Source organism: Saccopteryx bilineata, chromosome 3, assembly GCF_036850765.1.
Source record: "Saccopteryx bilineata isolate mSacBil1 chromosome 3, mSacBil1_pri_phased_curated, whole genome shotgun sequence".
Classification (NCBI taxonomy): Eukaryota; Metazoa; Chordata; class Mammalia; order Chiroptera; family Emballonuridae; genus Saccopteryx; species Saccopteryx bilineata.
The window spans coordinates 311,571,276-311,587,922 of NC_089492.1; the positions used below are offsets into that span (position 1 = coordinate 311,571,276).

Here is a 16,647-nt window from a genome sequence, read left to right on the forward strand (position 1 = left end):
AGGAGAGGCTCTAAGAGACTCTCTGGTACTTTGAGGCCTGAAACGCTGGAGTCAGATGTGGGTATGAAGTACCAGGCAGTAGAGGAGTGGTAGTGGGTCAGGGTCAGATACCTGGGAGATCAACAAGCTGGAGCCTGTGGAAAAGGACTCAGAGCGGAGGGGAGCTGGCAGGTCTACTCCCTGGGCTGGGCAGGTGGTCATCTGGATGAATTGGACAACTGAGAGTCTAGTGACTTGCTAGGAGGGAAGGGTGGAGGGGATGAAGGTCTTCCAGTATAAATACAGCCAGGGATGAGATGCCCAGAGGCTCTGAGACAGTTTCCCGTCAAGGTAGGGTGCTTAGTCCTAACTTTAGTAGGACCAGATAGGCCTTTTGGGGGCACCCTCAGCCCTTGTTTCCTGGGGCTGGGAAACTAGGATCTCCTGGGGGGTGGGGACTCATAGCCTCCTTGTCACCGGACAGGGAATGCCTGGATCCTTTGGGGAGGTGTGAGAGCATCCCTCCTTTTACGGGGTCAGGACGCCTGGGTCCTTTTCTGGGAGATCCTCAGTTCCTGTTTTCAAGAGCCACGATGCCTGAATCTTGTTTGGGGAGGTTCAACCAGCTCCTTTCTTCATGGGGTAAGGATGACCAAGTCTCCTAGGAGGAAAACGCTGGTCCCCGTTTTCCCAAGGCCAACTCCAGCGTACCTTCCTGGGGGGAGGGACGAAATGCGCAGCCCTTGTTTCCAACCCATCCTAAGTGCTCATCCTCGTCTGAGAGTGCGGGGAGGGGCGGCGGCAGGGGGGGTGGCGGGGAGACGGTGGCCAGTACCGGCCTCACCCCGGCCGGCCGCAAGCTTACAGGCCGTGCGCTCCGCAGCTCCTCGGGGCCCGGCTCCCCGCCCCCCGCGCCGAGAGCTCCCCCAGATCCGGGCGGGCGCGGTAGCGGCCAATGAGAGCGCTCGCCGTCTCCGGGAGCCGGGCCGGCTCTGCCAGCCTGGCATTGGGCACGCGGTGGGCAGCGGCGGGCGGGGTCTGGGGGGTCCTCGCGCCTGGTTGGGCCAGGCTTGTTGCTGGGTAACGGGGCGGTGAGTTTCCCCTGGCAACGGCGGCGGGTACCGCTCACTGGCTGGCCGCGAAGGAGGGGGGGCGCGGGCGCAGGCAGGCCCCGCAGACCCCAGCAACAGCGCGCGGCCCCCGCCCCGCCGGGAAGCGGTAACCTTCACACGCGCCGGCCTCTCGGACCCTGCGGACTCCGGCGCCCCCGCCCAGCCCCCACCGGCTTGGGTCCAACCCCCGGGCCTGGGAGACTGGCTACACCGTGGGGACGCGGGAGGCCTCCTTTCCACCACGGAGAGCTAGGACCCAGGCCCTGCAGTAAAAAGTTAAGTCCTTCCGAACTCCCTCTTGCTGTGCGGAGAAGACTACTTCCCCAGAATGGCAGATAGGAGATTGGAGAAGGGTGTGGGTCTGCAACAAACTAGCTGGCACATTTATTTCTTTTACCACTCCCAAAACTTCACACGGAGGCTACTTCTGCAGGGCACTGCTCGAAGTGCCTTACAAATATGCACTCATTTACTCTTCATATTTAATTTTGGTGCCTGGTGATCCTCTTTGTACAGATGAGGAAACTGAGGCACAGGGAGGGAAAGCTACTTGATTAAGGCCATCATGTGAACCCAGGTAGCCTGGCTCCAGAGTCTGGGTGTTTTATCACTTCACTGTACTGAATGACCCTTTCAGAGGAATTAATATTCAAAATAAGACACCGTGCAGATCAAGCAAAACACACTAGTGGCTGGCCCTCAGGCAGCTACTTTGAAACCTCTGCCCCAGCCTAAAGATCATAGCTTCAAGTCCTTGTTCAGATTCTCAGAGTCAGTAGACTCCTACATGGGTAGTAGTAATTCTGGGTAACATATAGTAAACACCTACAAGGCCCTAGTGCTTTATTTTTATTGATCTCACTCTGCAAAATCCTGTGAGATAGGACCCTTTATTTTCCCAACTCACAGATGAGGAAATCAAGGCACAGAAACATGACCACTTGCCCAAGGTCACACAGCCAGGAGGTGGCAGAGCTGGGAATTCTAACTCAGGCCATGTAGACCCAGAACCCTCCTTGGTCAGCTCCACCTGCAGGCCTTGGGGGGGTTGGGCCACAGCTGTGGGTCTGCTCTGGGAAGATAGGATCCCATAATTTGGAACAGGATCTGGACTAAAGAGAGGGAGGGATCTTGACTGATGACACTGCTTATGGCCTGGTGACTCTTGGCCTTCTCCTGCTCTCTCCCACCAAGCAGGTTCCTCCTATCCTTCACACTCATTTTCTTAGAAAATTATTCCAGCTGGTTTGGCCTCCTGGTATTTAGTACTAGATTGGGCAATTTGAGGGCACTGATCAGCAAATGAGGGATACAGGCTGAACTATGAGCTAGCACAGGGCTGGGGCCTGCCTCTCTTCATCACTGCCAGCAAACACTGATAATAACCAGTTACATGACTGATGTACGCTAACATTTATTTATTTATTTTTTATTCATTTTAGAGAGGAGAGGGAGAGACAGAGAGAGAGAAGGGGGGGAGGAGCTGGAAGCATCAACTCCCATATGTGCCTTGACCAGGCAAGCCCAGGGTTTCGAACTGGCGACCTCAGCATTTCCAGGTTGACTCTTTATCCACTGCGCCACCACAGGTCAGGCTACGCTAACATTTATTAGGCGACTACTACATATCGACACTGCACTCAATGACTTCCATGTAGGATCTCATTTAATAAATGTCTAAAGTGGCATTTCTCAAACACCTTTAAACTTGGTCTTTCAAGTTAAAAATACACTTTCTTTGTGATCAGATGTGTACTCACTACATATCAACAAAACTTTAACAAAATAATATTTTCCTTTGGCTTCATGATTTTTTATTTTTTCCCCCGAAGTTAGAAGTGGGGAAACAGTCAGACAGACTCCCGCATGCGCCCAACCAGGATCCACCTGGCATGCCCACCGGGGACTATGCTCTGCCTATCTGAGGCGTCACTCCTTTGCGGCTGGAGCCATCTTCAGCACCCAGGCCAACTTTGCTCAAGTGGAGCCTTGGCTGAGGGAGGGGAAGAGAGAGATAGAGAGAAAGGAGAGGGGGAAGGGTGGAGAAGCAGATGGGCGCTTCTCCTGTGCCCTGACTGGGAATTGAACCCAGGACTTACACGCCGAGCCAATGCTCTACCACTGAGCCAACTGGCCAGCGCTGGCTTCATGATTTTTTTTAATGATATTTGATTTTGTGTTGTTTTAAAAGTCTGGTCAACAGCCATGCAAGTTGCAGCTAGAAGGAACTGACTATAAAGGAGCACAGGGAGGTATTTGGAGTAACAGGGATGTTCTGAATCTTGATTAAGGTGGTGTACAGTAGTGTACATTTGTCACACCTCACTCACCAGCTATACCCTGAAAAAGAGTATTTATTATGTGTAAATATATCTCAATAAAATTTAATAAAAACAGTAAGATCCACAAAAGTGATTTCACAATCCGTTATTTGCTTGTGACCCACAGTTTGAAAAACACTAGAAGAAAGAAAAAAAGGAAGAAAGAATGTGGGAAGGGAAGGATGAAGGGAGGTTGAGTTAGTCCACAATATTTAAAGTAGGGAGATTTCAAGTGCGGTCTGCATTTCCTGCTTCTCTTGGGAAGTGGAAAGATCCTGGCCTGGAGGAAGCAGAGTTTGAGCACCTGGACAATCCCACCATTGCTGAGGGCTGGCATCCCCTCTTGACCAGCTCAGTGCTGGGCACTCAGAGGCAACTCACCCTGTAGTTTGGTTAGTTTAGGGGCACACAGAGGGTAAGTGCAGAGCAGACAGAGCCCCAGGGCCCTAAGGATAGAAAGGACAGGAGTCAGCCAGTCAAAGCTAGGGTAGGAGTGACAATGGGAAACTGAGATGGAAAAGGGAACTGAAACCCACAAGACAGGGTGAGAGCCAGTGCAGGGGCTGCCCGGGCATGTTCTTGCCAGGTGCCTGGGGTTCCTTCTGGCCCTGGGTCCCTTGCCAGATTTGTTGCAAGTATGGCCAGGTGTGCCTGCTCCGGAGAACGTCCCACCAGTGAGCCAGTTAGCAGGAACCTGTCACAGGTGTGACTTTGTAACTGTGTGTTGAGGGCCAGTTTCTTTTATGTCTGACTTGATCTATGTCTGTGAGGGTCAACTTCTGACAGTTTTACTGTGTCAGCTGTAAGCTAGTGGGGCTGTGTTTGTGTGGGTCCCTGTGGGAGTGCCATCTAGATCAAGCTGTATATCCAGGTATCCATGACAGGTGTGGTTTTGTGTGCGCGTGCGCACACGCGCACCTGCTCAATGGGAATGTCACAAATGCGAACTTGGTCAGCTTGTGGGTCTGGATGTGCTCATTAGTGTGGGTGTCTGTGCACCTGTGTGTGTCGCTCTTGCTGGGTCAGTCTGCGTGTCCCGGCTACTGTGTCAGAGTGACAGTCTATGTATTTGTGTCTGGGGGTATGTGTGTGTGTGCCCCAGGTCAATTTGTGTTTGTACATCCTAGCCCCTGTCCAACGTGTGTATTTGTCAAGCTGTGACCGTGCGTCTGAGTCGACTTATCCCTGTGGCCCTGTCTCCACGTGACTTTGTGTATCTTGGAGCCACGCTTCAGGGGTGTGTGTCTGTGGGTCCCAGTCAGTGTGTCAGTGTGTCAGTGTGTGTCCGGCTGTCCCGCGTCGCCCTGGGCCAGGCCCCGCCCCGCCTGGGCTGCAGGGAAAGCCCCAGCGCCGAGGTGGGGGGCGCGGCGCTCGCCAGCAAGTCCCGACTTGTCCACGGCGGGCAGGCGGGGCCGTGGCGTCACGCGGGGGCGGGGCGTGGGACCCGCCGGACGGGGGCGGGGCGGGGCGGGGCGGCAGGCGAGCGGGCCGGGATCCGCCGGGCGGCCTGAGACGCTGCGCGAGCCACATGCGAGCGGGTGCCTGGCGATCGCAGCAACAAATTCAACAGCAGCGGCCACGACGTGGACGTGCCTGCGGGCAGAGTAGCAGCAGCAGCCACAGCAACAGCAGCAGCCACTGCAGTTAGAGCAGCAGCAGCAGTCGCCGCAGCGAGCGGCGCTCGGCGGGCGCGCCCTCCTGAGGGAAGCCGCCCGCCCCCCATCACCGCCCCCTCCGGCGTGTTCATGCCCCCGGGGTGAGTGTGCGTATCCCGGGTCCCTGCCGACCGCGATTGGCCAAGCTGGGTGGGCTCCCTGGAGGAGGTGGCGGGGAGTGCACGCAGAGAGCACTGGGAGCACACTGCATTCCTACCGCGTGTCACCCTCTCTCCCCGCCCTCCACGCACACGAGGGACTCTGGACTGGGCTGGGGTCGCTGGGCCGGAGGCACTAAGGGTCCGGGAGCGCAGGTGCCTCAGCGGTCTGGCGGGTTTGTTTACAAACAATGGGGTGCGGGCTCGGCAGCGCCCCCTGGCGGCCAATGCGGCCCCGGGGAAGTGAGTCGACCCCGACCGTCCCGGCCCCCGCAGTCCGGGAGGGGCGAGGTGGGGGTAAGGCAAAGAGGGGCGGCCACACCCCGGGCGCGCGCCCGCTGAGGGCGGCGACAGGGGGCGGCTCGCGGACCGCGGAGTCTGCGGCTCCTGCGGGCGGGGGCTGCGCCCCAGCAACAGCCGGTTATTGGCCCCGCGCTCTCCTGGCGGGCGGGGCAGGCGCACGTGGCGGCGGCGGGGTTGGGGGGGCTATGACAGCGCAGGGGGGCGTCTGGCCCCGCCGTGGGAGCGCGCGTGTGCGGGGTTGTGGATCTGCAGGTGTCTCGCCTGGGTGTGTGCGTGTGTCTGGCTCCGAGTTTGTGCTGGGGTCCGCAGAGGGTGGTGGTGTCTGTCCAGGGGAATGTTGGGGCAGTGGCCCGGGGTATGTGCGTGAGTTCCCGTGTGTGTTTGTGTGGAGTGCTGTCTGTGTCCGCCCAGCCTGAGGGGTGGGGGCTCTGTTTATGTGTGGTGTACCTGTGTGTATGTGTTTCTCTGTGAGAGTTGTCTGTGTGTGCTGTTTGGGGGTGATTCTGTGGATCTGGATTGCTTATGTATGCTCTTGTGTGGTTGTGTGCTGCTTAAGTGAGCTGTGTTTGTGTGTTTATATGTGTATTCTGCCCGATGAGCTGCTCTTGTGCTCGTGTGTCTTGCCTGTGTGGACTGTGACTGTATATCTCCAGGGCATGTGTCTCAGCTAAGCGTTTGTGATGTGCCTGCTGAATACCGATGTCTGTTTTCTGTCCAAGTGTCTGTGAGTTCTGCACAGTGTGTGTGTGTGTGTGTGTGTGTGTGTGTGTGTTTGTATGGTGAGGGCTTGTCTCGGATTCTGTTTGGCTTGTGTGTCTGGCATTGGTGTCTGGGAATTGAGGACTGCGTCTCTGTGGGGTCTGTGCAGTGCAGTCAGTGGGTGTTGTTGGCAGCCTCTTGCATGGGGCTGTGTCTGAGCCTGTGTGTGTGTGTGTGTGTGTGTGTGTGTGTGTTGGATCTGAGGGGCTTGTCTCCGTGATCGGCTGGCTCATGTGTGTCATGTGGTGTGGGCTGCGTGTGTGTAGTGTTTATGTCAGTCACGTGAGACCAGTGTTTTCTGTGGGTGCTTTAGGTGTGGTGCTGCCAAGGCTGTGTGGGATTAGAGTTAGCTGGTGTGTGCAGTGTGTGTCCCGGGCTGACAGTTCGGGATGGTGTTTTCAGGTTGAGGGAGGAAGGTGGGTTGATGTCTGCTGTTCTGCTGTTGTGTCTGTGTGTCATTGCGGGCATGTGTTGTGATGCGTCTGGGTCCCATGATATGTGTCTCTGTATGGCTGATTTAATGTGTCCTGGGGTCTAAGAGTTGGTGACACGTGGGTGTGTTTCAGTTGTGTTGGTTTCTGTGTGTCTGTGGATGTCTGTTTTGCGTTGATATATGTGTGAGACCTGAGGTGTGTGTATGCCTTATCTCTTGGGTGTGTTTATGTGTGGGGGGAGGGCTATGTGTGCTTGAGAAGTATGTGTTTCTGTCTGTGCTTGTGTTGGCTGTATTGTGCGTGTGTGTGTTTGTGGGCATATCAACAGTAAGTCAGTGTGAGGTTCTGACAGTGTGTATATGTGTGGTGGGGGCTGGGTTTTGCCAAACAGTATGCATTGTTTGTATAGTTCTTCTAATAGTCTGAGTGTATGTGTATGTTCACTGTTTGGTCAGTGTTTCTGTGTGTGTGTGTGTGTGTGTTTGTGTGTATCCTGTGTACTGAATAGCGACACTGGGACCATCTCAATATTTCTGTGCAAATGGGAGGTGAGGTGGGAGGTCAGGCTGGCCAATCATGCCTGAGTCCTTACGTGTGTGTTGTGTACCCTCACACACATCTACAAATTTTCTCCATTTGGGTCCTCTGTGAGTCCCTGTGTGTGTTGGGGGAGCCATCACAGTGCCTGGCTGCCTTCCATGTGTGCCTATCATTGTGTCCCAGAGCTAACCCCACCAGCCTATGTCCTGTGTGAACGTATCAGGTTGGGTGAGTTTGTGTTGTGGGGCTGTCAGCGCTCACATACACACACACACACACACACACACACACATCTGACAGACCCCTGCCTCTGGGTCCTGTGTGAGCTCTTGTACTCCCTGTGAGAGCCATCCTATGCTTCCCTGTCCCTCATGTGTGCCCATCACCATGTACTTGCGAGGCTGGCCCCTGCTGAGCTCTGGGTCAGGCCCTAAGTGAATGTGCCTTGTGTGCTCATCACACACACACATAGTCCCCTCCATCTGGGCCCAGTTTGTGTGTGCCCTCTGTGTGCAGGAGTGTAGGTGCCCTGGGGACCCTGTACGGGTTGTGTATTGTGGGGCCCTGATGACCCCTGCTCTTGCTAGCTGACAGCACCTCTCTCCCCCCTATCCTGCAGGCCTCAGGGAGCGCCATGGCCCGAGCACGCCAGGAGGGCAGCTCCCCGGAGCCCGTAGAGGGCCTTGCCCATGACGGCCCTCGCCCCTTCCCGCTCAGCCGCCTGGTGCCCTCCGCAGTGTCCTGTGGCCTCTGTGAACCTGGCCTGCCTACCGCCCCCGCCGCCCCCGCCCTGCTGCCCGCTGCCTACCTCTGCGCCCCTACTGCCCTGCCCGCTGTCACTGCCGCCCTGGGGGGCCCCCGCTGGCCTCGGGGTCCCCGCAGCCGCCCCCGAGGCCCGCGCCCCGACGGTGAGTGCCTGCCCCACACCAGGAATGATGAGAGCTGGGAGAGAGACACTGAGGAACTAGCCAAGTGGGAAGGGGTGGGGGGAGGTGGGAGCTGGCCCGGCCACAGGGAGGGTGTGGCCAGTGTGGTCTTTGTGTTGCAAGAAGCAGGAAGACAGAGTAGGAAGCTGGGAGGTGGGGGTGGAGAAGGCCGAGTGGGAAGTCCCTCCTGGAATCTGACTGCAGTCCCCGAGTTGCAGCCGTGGCCTTTTCCGGGCCTGGGGCAACAGCTGTTTCCCAGCCCCTCTCCTGTAGTCTGGGTCCCCTTAGCCCCCCTGAGGGTTGTAGTGAGAGAGAGTGCAGGCCGAGTGAGAGGACGGTCACTTCAGGATTTTGGGGAGGGGTCGAGCGTGGCCTTTTGCCATTTATCTGCGTCTGTTTTGGCCAGGGCCCGCCCTCTGCGCAGTCCGGGAGGAGGAAGGAGGGAGCAGGAGCCATTGTGTTGGGGAAGTGTGTGTATGAGGTGGGGTGGGGGGGAGTCTTGGGAAGGGAAGGGTTAAAGGTCCCCTGCCTGATGGGCCGTTAACCCTGTGCTGCCCAGGCCGACACACTCGGTGGCAGGGGAAAGACTGTCCCGGTTTCCTTCCAGCCCCACCCCCTCTTAAGCCCAGGAAGGCTGGGAAAGAGAAACTTCTCTGGCTCAGTTCCCTGGCGGTGGGGCAAAAGAGGACTCCATTTCAAGACCCGAGTCCCAGGTGTGGAAACTGAGGTCCTGATTTTTGGCCTTAGGGAGCTCTCAGGCCAGGAGCTGGGGTGACAGGAGGGAAGAAGAAACGTCAGAGGAGCTGAGAAGGGGGTGGGGCAGGAAGGCATCCCAGCCCCCCAAGCCCATACTCATAAGGCAACCAGTCTGGCCTTCTAGTCTCCAGGCCCCTGCCACATCCGGGGGTGTGGCTTCACTGTGGTTGGACACGAGAGGGCAGGAGACCTGAGACTTGTGACTTTGGGTGTAGCCAGTGGCTGTATCCCTATGTGACCTTGGGCCACTTCTTAGGGTGGGCTTTAGTTTCTCCATCTGTTAAATGGAGCAGGCAAAATTTGGCACCGTTTTGGAAGAGGCACTTAGGTCGATTAAGAGGAAGGCCCTCCAGACTAACCCTGGCTAGACGGTGATTTGAGAGAGACCACCCCAGGACCTCTTTCTTGCTTTTTGGTGCCTGGGAAGTAGGAGCTGACAAATCTGGCTCTAAGAGGGGAAAACAGAATCGCTAGAAATGAGGTGGGAAGCAGAAGAGAAATCAGGCGTCAGGAAAACGGAGCAGCAGGCCTTAGCTAACTAGTTCCTCGGGAACACCTCAGGGCTAGAAAGGTCATGGGTGCTGACCACAACCCTCGGTTTTCCCAGGTCCTCAGCCCTCACTATCGCCCGCGGAGCAGCACCTGGAATCGCCGGTGCCCAGCGCCCCGGGGGCCCTGGCGGGCGGCCCCACCCAAGCAGCCCCGGGGGTCCGGGGGGAGGAGGAGCAGTGGGCCCGAGAGATCGGGGCCCAGCTGCGGCGAATGGCGGACGACCTCAACGCACTGTACGAGCGGCGGGTGAGTGCTGGGGGAGGGGCAGACGGCAGGTGGGACTTCCCGCCGGGGAGGGGGCTGCGGGCGGCCCCGCCAGATGTGCGGCAGCTGCTGTCCTGCGCGGCGGGGTCGAGCTGGGGACGCAAATGGGAGGGGCAGCGTGGCCGCGAAACCGCCGCCGAATGCCCCGCGCGGCGGCTGGCACGGCCTAGGCTGGGGCAGCCCGGAGCGCTGCAGCGCGCCCAGGCCCGCGGCCGCGGGGACTGAGGGCGGCGTTCCGCGAAGCAGCTCATATATCCCCGGCTATTTATAGCCGGTGAGTCAGCAGCAGCGGCGCAGCCGCGCCCGACGCGCGAGGCAGTGCGCCACACAGCCTCCCGGGCCGTCAGGGGGCGGGGCTCGGAGCCCCGCCCCGCGGTAGTCCCGCCCCAACCCGCAGCTCCGCCTCTGATTAAAACAAAATATTTGAAAGTTACAGCAAAGAGTAGAGATTAACAAACATCAGGTCGCCCACCGGGCACTGTACAACCTCGGCGTGACACCCTCACTGCTTGCATATTCGAAGAAATACACAAACCGGATGTTGTGAAGCCTGTTTCCCTCCGTGACCTTCTTTTCCCCCCTTTCCAAGGAAACCCTTCAATTTGTCTTGTTCCATTCCTTTGCAGGTGTTATTTTACTCCGTATTTACCATGCCACAAACAATGTTTAGGGCTATGGGGCGTTTTGGGCGTAATATATATGATATAGTGTGTTTCTCTCCAAACTTTTTCCTCTCTCAATTTCTGCTTGAGGTTTCTCCATCTGGGCAGAGGAGCTTTGGTCCACTATTTTACTGCTACTTAGCATTCTGTTGGATCAACATATAGTATCCATGTTCATTTTCCCATTGGTATTTAAAAATGTTTCAAATTTTATTAATTGGCTTTTTTATTTCTCTCTTCCAAATGATGCACGTTTTCAGGTACACTCCTGTGTCTCCAGAGTAGATACCTGGGTGGTCTGCCCACCCTCACCTTTATTAAATGATTGCCAGCTTACTCACCAAGGTGGTGGTGCCATGGAGCACCCGGAAGCCATGGAACGGAGGCAGGCTTTTTAATTTACGCCAATCCCAATCTGATGTGCCTCCTTTGCTGCCTCCTGGCTTGGTGGGGAGTGAAGTGTCAGGATCTGTACCAGGCATCCGTTAGGATCATTAGGATGGTTTATCTGACTTTATTCTCATCTCTAAGATGGGTTTCTCTTTCCCAATAATGGGGGGGGAGTGCTATATCTTGCCTTTCAACTTTATCTTTACTGGTGGGAGTCTTTTTTTTTTTTAAACAGACAGAGAGACAGGGACAGACAGGAACGGAGAGAGGAGATGAGAAGCATCAATTATCAGTTTTTCATTGCGACACCTTAGTTGTTCATTGATTGCTTTCTCATATGTATCTTGACCATGGGCCTTCAACAGAATGAGTAACCCCTTGCTTGAGCCAGCGACCTTGGGTCCAAGCTGGTGAGCTTTGCTCAAACAAGATGAGCCCGCGCTCAAACTGGCAACCTCGGGGTCTCAAACCTGGGTCTTCGGCATCCCAGTCCGACACTCTATCCACTGCGCCACCACCTAGTCAGGTGGTGGGAGTCTTCTTGTATCTAGCTTTCTACTTGCCCACTTTCCTAACAATTTGGATCTGAGAGGCCACTTTATCTTCATCCTGGTCCTGGAGAGAGGGCAGGAGTCAGCTCTGCCTGGAAGTACTGTGCAGCTTCAGCACAAATGTTAAATTGTTCCCAGTTCTCCTTCCACAGAGTGTTCTAGCATCACTGAGATTAAGTTCCCTGCTCCCTTCTCTCCATATCTCACCAGCTTTTAGGGCAGGGCAGGATGGGCTCCGGCCCTAATCCACCCCTCACCCCCTGGGACTTTGGTTGGGTGATTTTCTCATCTGGAAATCGGTGACGAGATCACAGCTAATACACACTGAGCACTTGCTGTCCTCCCTCAAGGTGATGACATTGGCCCAGTTTGGCAGAGGAACTAGGATTTGGGCCCAAGTACCAATAATAGCACCTACTTCAGAGGGTTGGTTGAGGTTGTAGCTCACCCTCAGGACCACGCGTTGTTCCTCACTCCCCTTGGACCCGACCACTCACATGCCTCTGTCACAAGCCCACTCTAACTTCCTCTTCTTTCTCTTTCCCTAGAGACAAGAGCAGCAGCAGCGACACCGCCCCTCGCCCTGGAGGGTCCTGTACAATCTCATCATGGGACTGCTGCCCTTACCCAGGGGCCGTGGAGCCCCAGAGATGGAGCCCAATTAGGTGCCTGCATCTGCCCCGGGGACGTCAGGGACTCGGGGGGCAGGATCCTCCCACCTCCTGACGCCCTGGCCAGAGCAGGGGACATTTTCTGCACCATGTAGCATACTGGACTACCGGCCTTGCCTGTCACAGGGGCAGGCCAGAGCAGCCAATGCAGACCCAGCCCCGGCCTCGCCTGGGGTGCACTGATGGAGATGTGGACTCCTGGGTCCCTGGCTGAGGAGCCAGGGGAGAGAGGGCTGACGGACTTAGTGTCTGCAAGGCGGTGACTGAGGGGGTGGGGACTGAGCCACCCGCCTCTGCCACCCATCACCATCTCAGGAAAGGCTGCTGGTGCTGGCTGCCCGTTCCAGCTGCAGGGGTGACACTGGGGTGGGGGGTGTCTCCCTCCCAGTGCTCCTTCACTTTGGGCCTGACCTCAGGCCCCTGGTGCTTCCCCCCCTCCTCCTGGGGAGGGGGCCCGTGAAGAGCAAATGAGCCAAACCTGACCACTAGCCTCCTGGAGCCAGAGAATGGGGTGTGTCTGATGGCTGCCCCAGCCCAGTGCCCAGCCATCTTCCCTGAGCCAGCTGGCAGGTGGTGGGCATGCCTGCCTCACCTTCATCTGGGGGTGGCCAGGAGGGGCCCAGACTGTGAATCCTGTGCTCTGCCCGTGACCACCCCCACCCCATCAATCCCATTGCATAGGTTTAGAGAGAGCACGTGTGACCACTGGCATTCATTTGGGGGGTGGGATGTCTTGGCGGAAACCGCCCCAGCCTTAGTCCCCAGGGCGAAGCGCTGGGGGGAAGAGGGGGAGTCAGGGAGGGGGGAAATCTCAGAAGAGGGAGGAGTCTGGGAGCGGGGAGGGATGGCCCAGCCTGTAAATTACTGTATATGCTCTGCTGTAGATACCGGAATGACTTTTCTGTACATGTTTGGTTAATTTTTTTTGTACATGATTTTTGTATGTTTCCTTTTCAATAAAATCAGATTGGAACAGTGGATACTCTTTCTGCTCTCCTTCCCTGCCGCGTGACCTGTCAGAGCCTCTGACCTGTCTGGGTCTGTGGGGAACTCCTTATTGCCTGCAGCTGCTCCTAAAGGCAGGCCAGGGGGCATGGCACTGCTGTGCGAGCCCGGCCTTCACGAGTGCCTGTGCACTCCCACTCGAAGCAAAGCTCCACGCCCTGGCCAGATGGCTCGGTTGGTTGGAGCCTTGTCCTGAAGGGATGAGGTTATGGTTTGATCCCTGGTCAGGGCACATACAGGAACAGATTGGTGTTTCTCTCTCTCCAAAATCAAATCCTTTTTTTTTTTTTAAAGCTCCATGAAGGTGGGGTGTTTCAGCGCTTTTCTCATTTTATCCCCCGCTGGATAAAGTATGCCACGGGGGCACGGTATTTACTGAATGAGTAAATGACCTGTAACTTATTCAGAAGCATCCACCACGAGGAATCCTGGGGAACACATCAGTAATGAGATGGTGTTGTCACTGCTCTCGTGAAGAGCTCAGAGCGGGCTTCACCTGGGTAGCTAGCTGCCCCACAGCCTGGCACAGTGCCTGGCACGAAGAGCTGTTGTTGAATTAATATAAGGAGGGTGACCCTGGGTTATCTTATTATTTTTGGACATTTTAGAGAGGAGAGAGAGAGAGAGGGAGGGAGAGAAAGAGAGAGAGAGAGAGAGAGAGAAGGGGGAGGAGTAGGAAGCATCAACTTCCCATATATGCCTTGACTGGGCAAGCCCAGGGTTTTTTTGTTTTTTTTTTTTAAATTTTTTTATTTTATTCATTTTTAGAGAGGAGAGGGAGAGAGAGAGAGACAGAGAGGGAGAGAGAGGAGAGAGAGAAGGGGGGAGGAGCTGGAAGCATCAACTCCCATATGTGCCTTGACCAGGCAAGCCCAGGGTTTCAAACCGGCGACCTCAGCATTTCCAGGTTAACGCTTTATCCACTGCGCCACCACAGGTCAGGCAAGCCCAGGGTTTTGAACCAGCAACCTTAGTGTTCCAGGTCGACGCTTTATCCACTGCGCCTCCACAGGTCAGACCAAGGTTATCTTCTTGAAAACTGGCCAAATGCTTTCCTTTTTTTTTTTTTTTTTCTTTCTGATTGATTTTAGAGAGAGAGAGGAAAGGAGAAAGAGAAAGGGAAGCATTCCTTTTTTTTTTTTTTTTAAGATTTTATTTATTGCCTGACTGGGTGGTAGCGCAATGGATAGAGCATCAGACTGAGACACAGAGGACCCAGGTTCAAAACCCCGAGGTCGCCAGCTTGAGCGTGGGCTCATCTGGTTTGAACAAGGTTCACCAGCTTGAGCCCAAGGTCGCTGGCTTGAGCAAAGGATCACTCAGTCTGCTGTAGCAGCCCGGTTAAAGCACATATGAGAAAGCAATCAATGAACAACTAAGGTGCTGCAATGAAGAACTGATGCTTCTAATCTCTCTCCCTTCCTGTCTGTCCCTATCTGTCTCTGTCTCACCCCACACACGATTTTATTTATTGATTTGAGAGAGAAAGGCAGGCTGGGGAGGAGCAAGAAGCAACAGCTCACAGTTGTTTCTCGTTTTGTCTTGACTGGGTAAGCTCAGGATTTCAAACCAGTGACTTCAGCATTCCAAGTCAATGCTTTATCTATTGTGTCCCCCAAGCCAGGCCATTCATTTGTTGTTCCACTTAGTTGTACATTCATTGGTTGCTTCCTATACGTGCCCTGACCAGGGTTTGAACCCACAACCTTGGTGTTTCCGGATGATGCTCTAACCAATTGAGCTAAATGGCCAGGGTCTCGCCAAATGTTTTTCTGTGTCCTCCCCCATACAGGACTGGCACAGGTTCAGATCCCAGTTCTGCACCTTCCTGCTGTCCTCACTGGAAAGTGGAAGTTCAGGGGAAATTGCCCTTCTCCTGAAACACCACACCCAGGTAAAGAGAACTATCACTTTGAAGAGGTATTTGTCAAAACCCTGTCAAGGTAAGGTTCCAACATACTTCTGCCAGTATTTGCCTTCCTTGGTATCTCCCTTAGAAGTAGATGTGCACGTGTCCAAGTGTTGGCAATACACAAAACCAACTAAGTATCCAACAGCTGTCGAAAAGGAAAATTGGGTATGCTGTAGCCATACAACAGAATGGATAGCAGTTAACTTGAACTAGAACCATATCAGTATAAAAAAAAAAAAGAAAAAAAGCAAGTGGCAGAATGATGATACCTGGGTGTTTATTATTCTATTTTTCCTCATGATTAAATACTTGCTCACAGGCCTGAGACCCCACAGGGGCGGCCACCCCCATCTATCTGACAGCAAAGCTCTGTTTGTTTTTTGTTTTTTTTAATTTTTTAAATTCATTTTAGAGAGGAGAGAGAAAGGGAGAGAGACAGAGAGGAAGAGAGAGGAGAGAGAGAGAGAGAGAGAGAGAGGAAGCATCAACTCTCATACTGTGCCTTGACCAGGCAAGCTCAGGGTTTCGAACCGGCGACTTCAGCATTTCCAGGTCAACGCTTTATCCACTGTGCCACCACAGGTCAGGCACTATTTGGTTCTTACTGTGGTTTGGGAACCTCCTTTTTCTAGTTAACAGTTCATGGAGTGATTGATATGGTCAGATTAGGTTGCTCAGTTTATTATTGTTTTCCAGTCATCCTATTTTTGATCCTCGTTCCTCTCTCCTGCCTCTTCTTGGATTACTTGAGTACTTTTTGAATTCTTTTCAATTTATCATTTGGAGCTTGGCATTTCTTCATCACTGCTCTAGGGGTGCCACCCACATGTGGACCTGCTTAAAGCTCGTGCTGTACCACTTCATGGACAGTGTAGACACACTGCCACAGTTGAAACAGGTCCCTGAGCCTCTCCACTGTCTCATCAGTCCATGCTAGAGCTGTTGTACAGATTACATCTACACACATGGCAGAGTCTGCAAGACAATGTCAGAACATTTGCTTTAGTCATATATATTCCAAATAAATTAAGAAGAAAAAGTATTTAAAAAAAATTTCCCTGCCCTAGCCGGTTGGCTCAGCCGTAGAGTTTAGCCAGTCGTCCTGGCATGTGGAAGTCCCGGGTTCAATCCCTGGTCAGGGCACACAGGAGAAGCGTCCATCTGCTTCTCCACCCCCACCCCTATCTTTCTCTCTTCTCCTCCAGAAGCCATGGCTCAAACGGTTTGAATGATTCAAACAAGTTGGCCCCAGGCGCTGAGGGTGGCTTCCTAGCCTTGCCTCAGGTGATGAAATACCTTGGTTGCCAAGCAATGGAGCAGTGGCCCCAGATGGGCAGAGCATCACCCAGTAGGGGGCTTGCCGGGTGGACCCTGGTGGAAGCGCATGCAGAAGTCTGTCTCTCTGCCTCCCAATTAAAAAAAAAATTCCCCATTTCTCTACCATTTCTAGTGCTCTTCAATGTGTCCTGAAGTTCCAAGTTTCTTCTGGAACGATTTCCTGTGAGCCTGAAGACCGTGCATTAAGCATCCCTCAGTGCCCTGGCCGGTTAGCTCAGCTGGTTAGAGCACTGTCCTGACACACCAAGGTTGCAGGTTTGAGCCCTGAGTGCATGAATATGTAGAGCAATAAATCAATGTTCCTCTCTCTAAAATCAATAGTATGTCTTATAGTGCATTTCTGCCAGCAACAAATACCC

The 16,647-nt window shown here is 54.5% G+C and overlaps 1 protein-coding gene across 2 annotated transcripts; it reads left to right on the forward strand.

Annotated features, from left to right (window-relative positions):
* Positions 1-4,902: 4,902 nt before the first annotated feature.
* BBC3 (BCL2 binding component 3) lies at positions 4,903-13,005 on the forward strand. 2 transcript variants are annotated; one of them, XM_066265306.1, is made up of 4 exons: positions 4,903-5,174; positions 7,881-8,169; positions 9,551-9,741; positions 11,911-13,005. In XM_066265306.1, exons 2-4 carry the CDS (start codon positions 7,896-7,898, stop codon positions 12,025-12,027), a joined length of 582 nt encoding a protein of 193 aa, XP_066121403.1. In that variant the 5' UTR covers positions 4,903-5,174; positions 7,881-7,895; the 3' UTR covers positions 12,028-13,005. The 2 variants fall into 2 exon arrangements, with proteins under 2 accessions (XP_066121403.1, XP_066121402.1); XM_066265305.1 differs by having other exon boundaries at positions 4,903-5,168.
* The last annotated feature ends 3,642 nt before the right edge of the window (positions 13,006-16,647 follow it).

What these genes read in the sequence shown, in the direction of transcription:
- BBC3 (XM_066265306.1), top strand. Translation starts at nt 7,896, where the DNA reads ATGGCCCGAGCACGCCAGGAGGGCAGCTCCCCGGAGCCCGTAGAGGGC. An exon ending in CCGAGGCCCGCGCCCCGACG is followed by an intron (nt 8,170 to 9,550) that starts GTGAGTGCCTGC and finishes CGGTTTTCCCAG; the next exon opens with GTCCTCAGCCCTCACTATCG. An exon ending in ACGCACTGTACGAGCGGCGG is followed by an intron (nt 9,742 to 11,910) that starts GTGAGTGCTGGG and finishes CTCTTTCCCTAG; the next exon opens with AGACAAGAGCAGCAGCAGCG.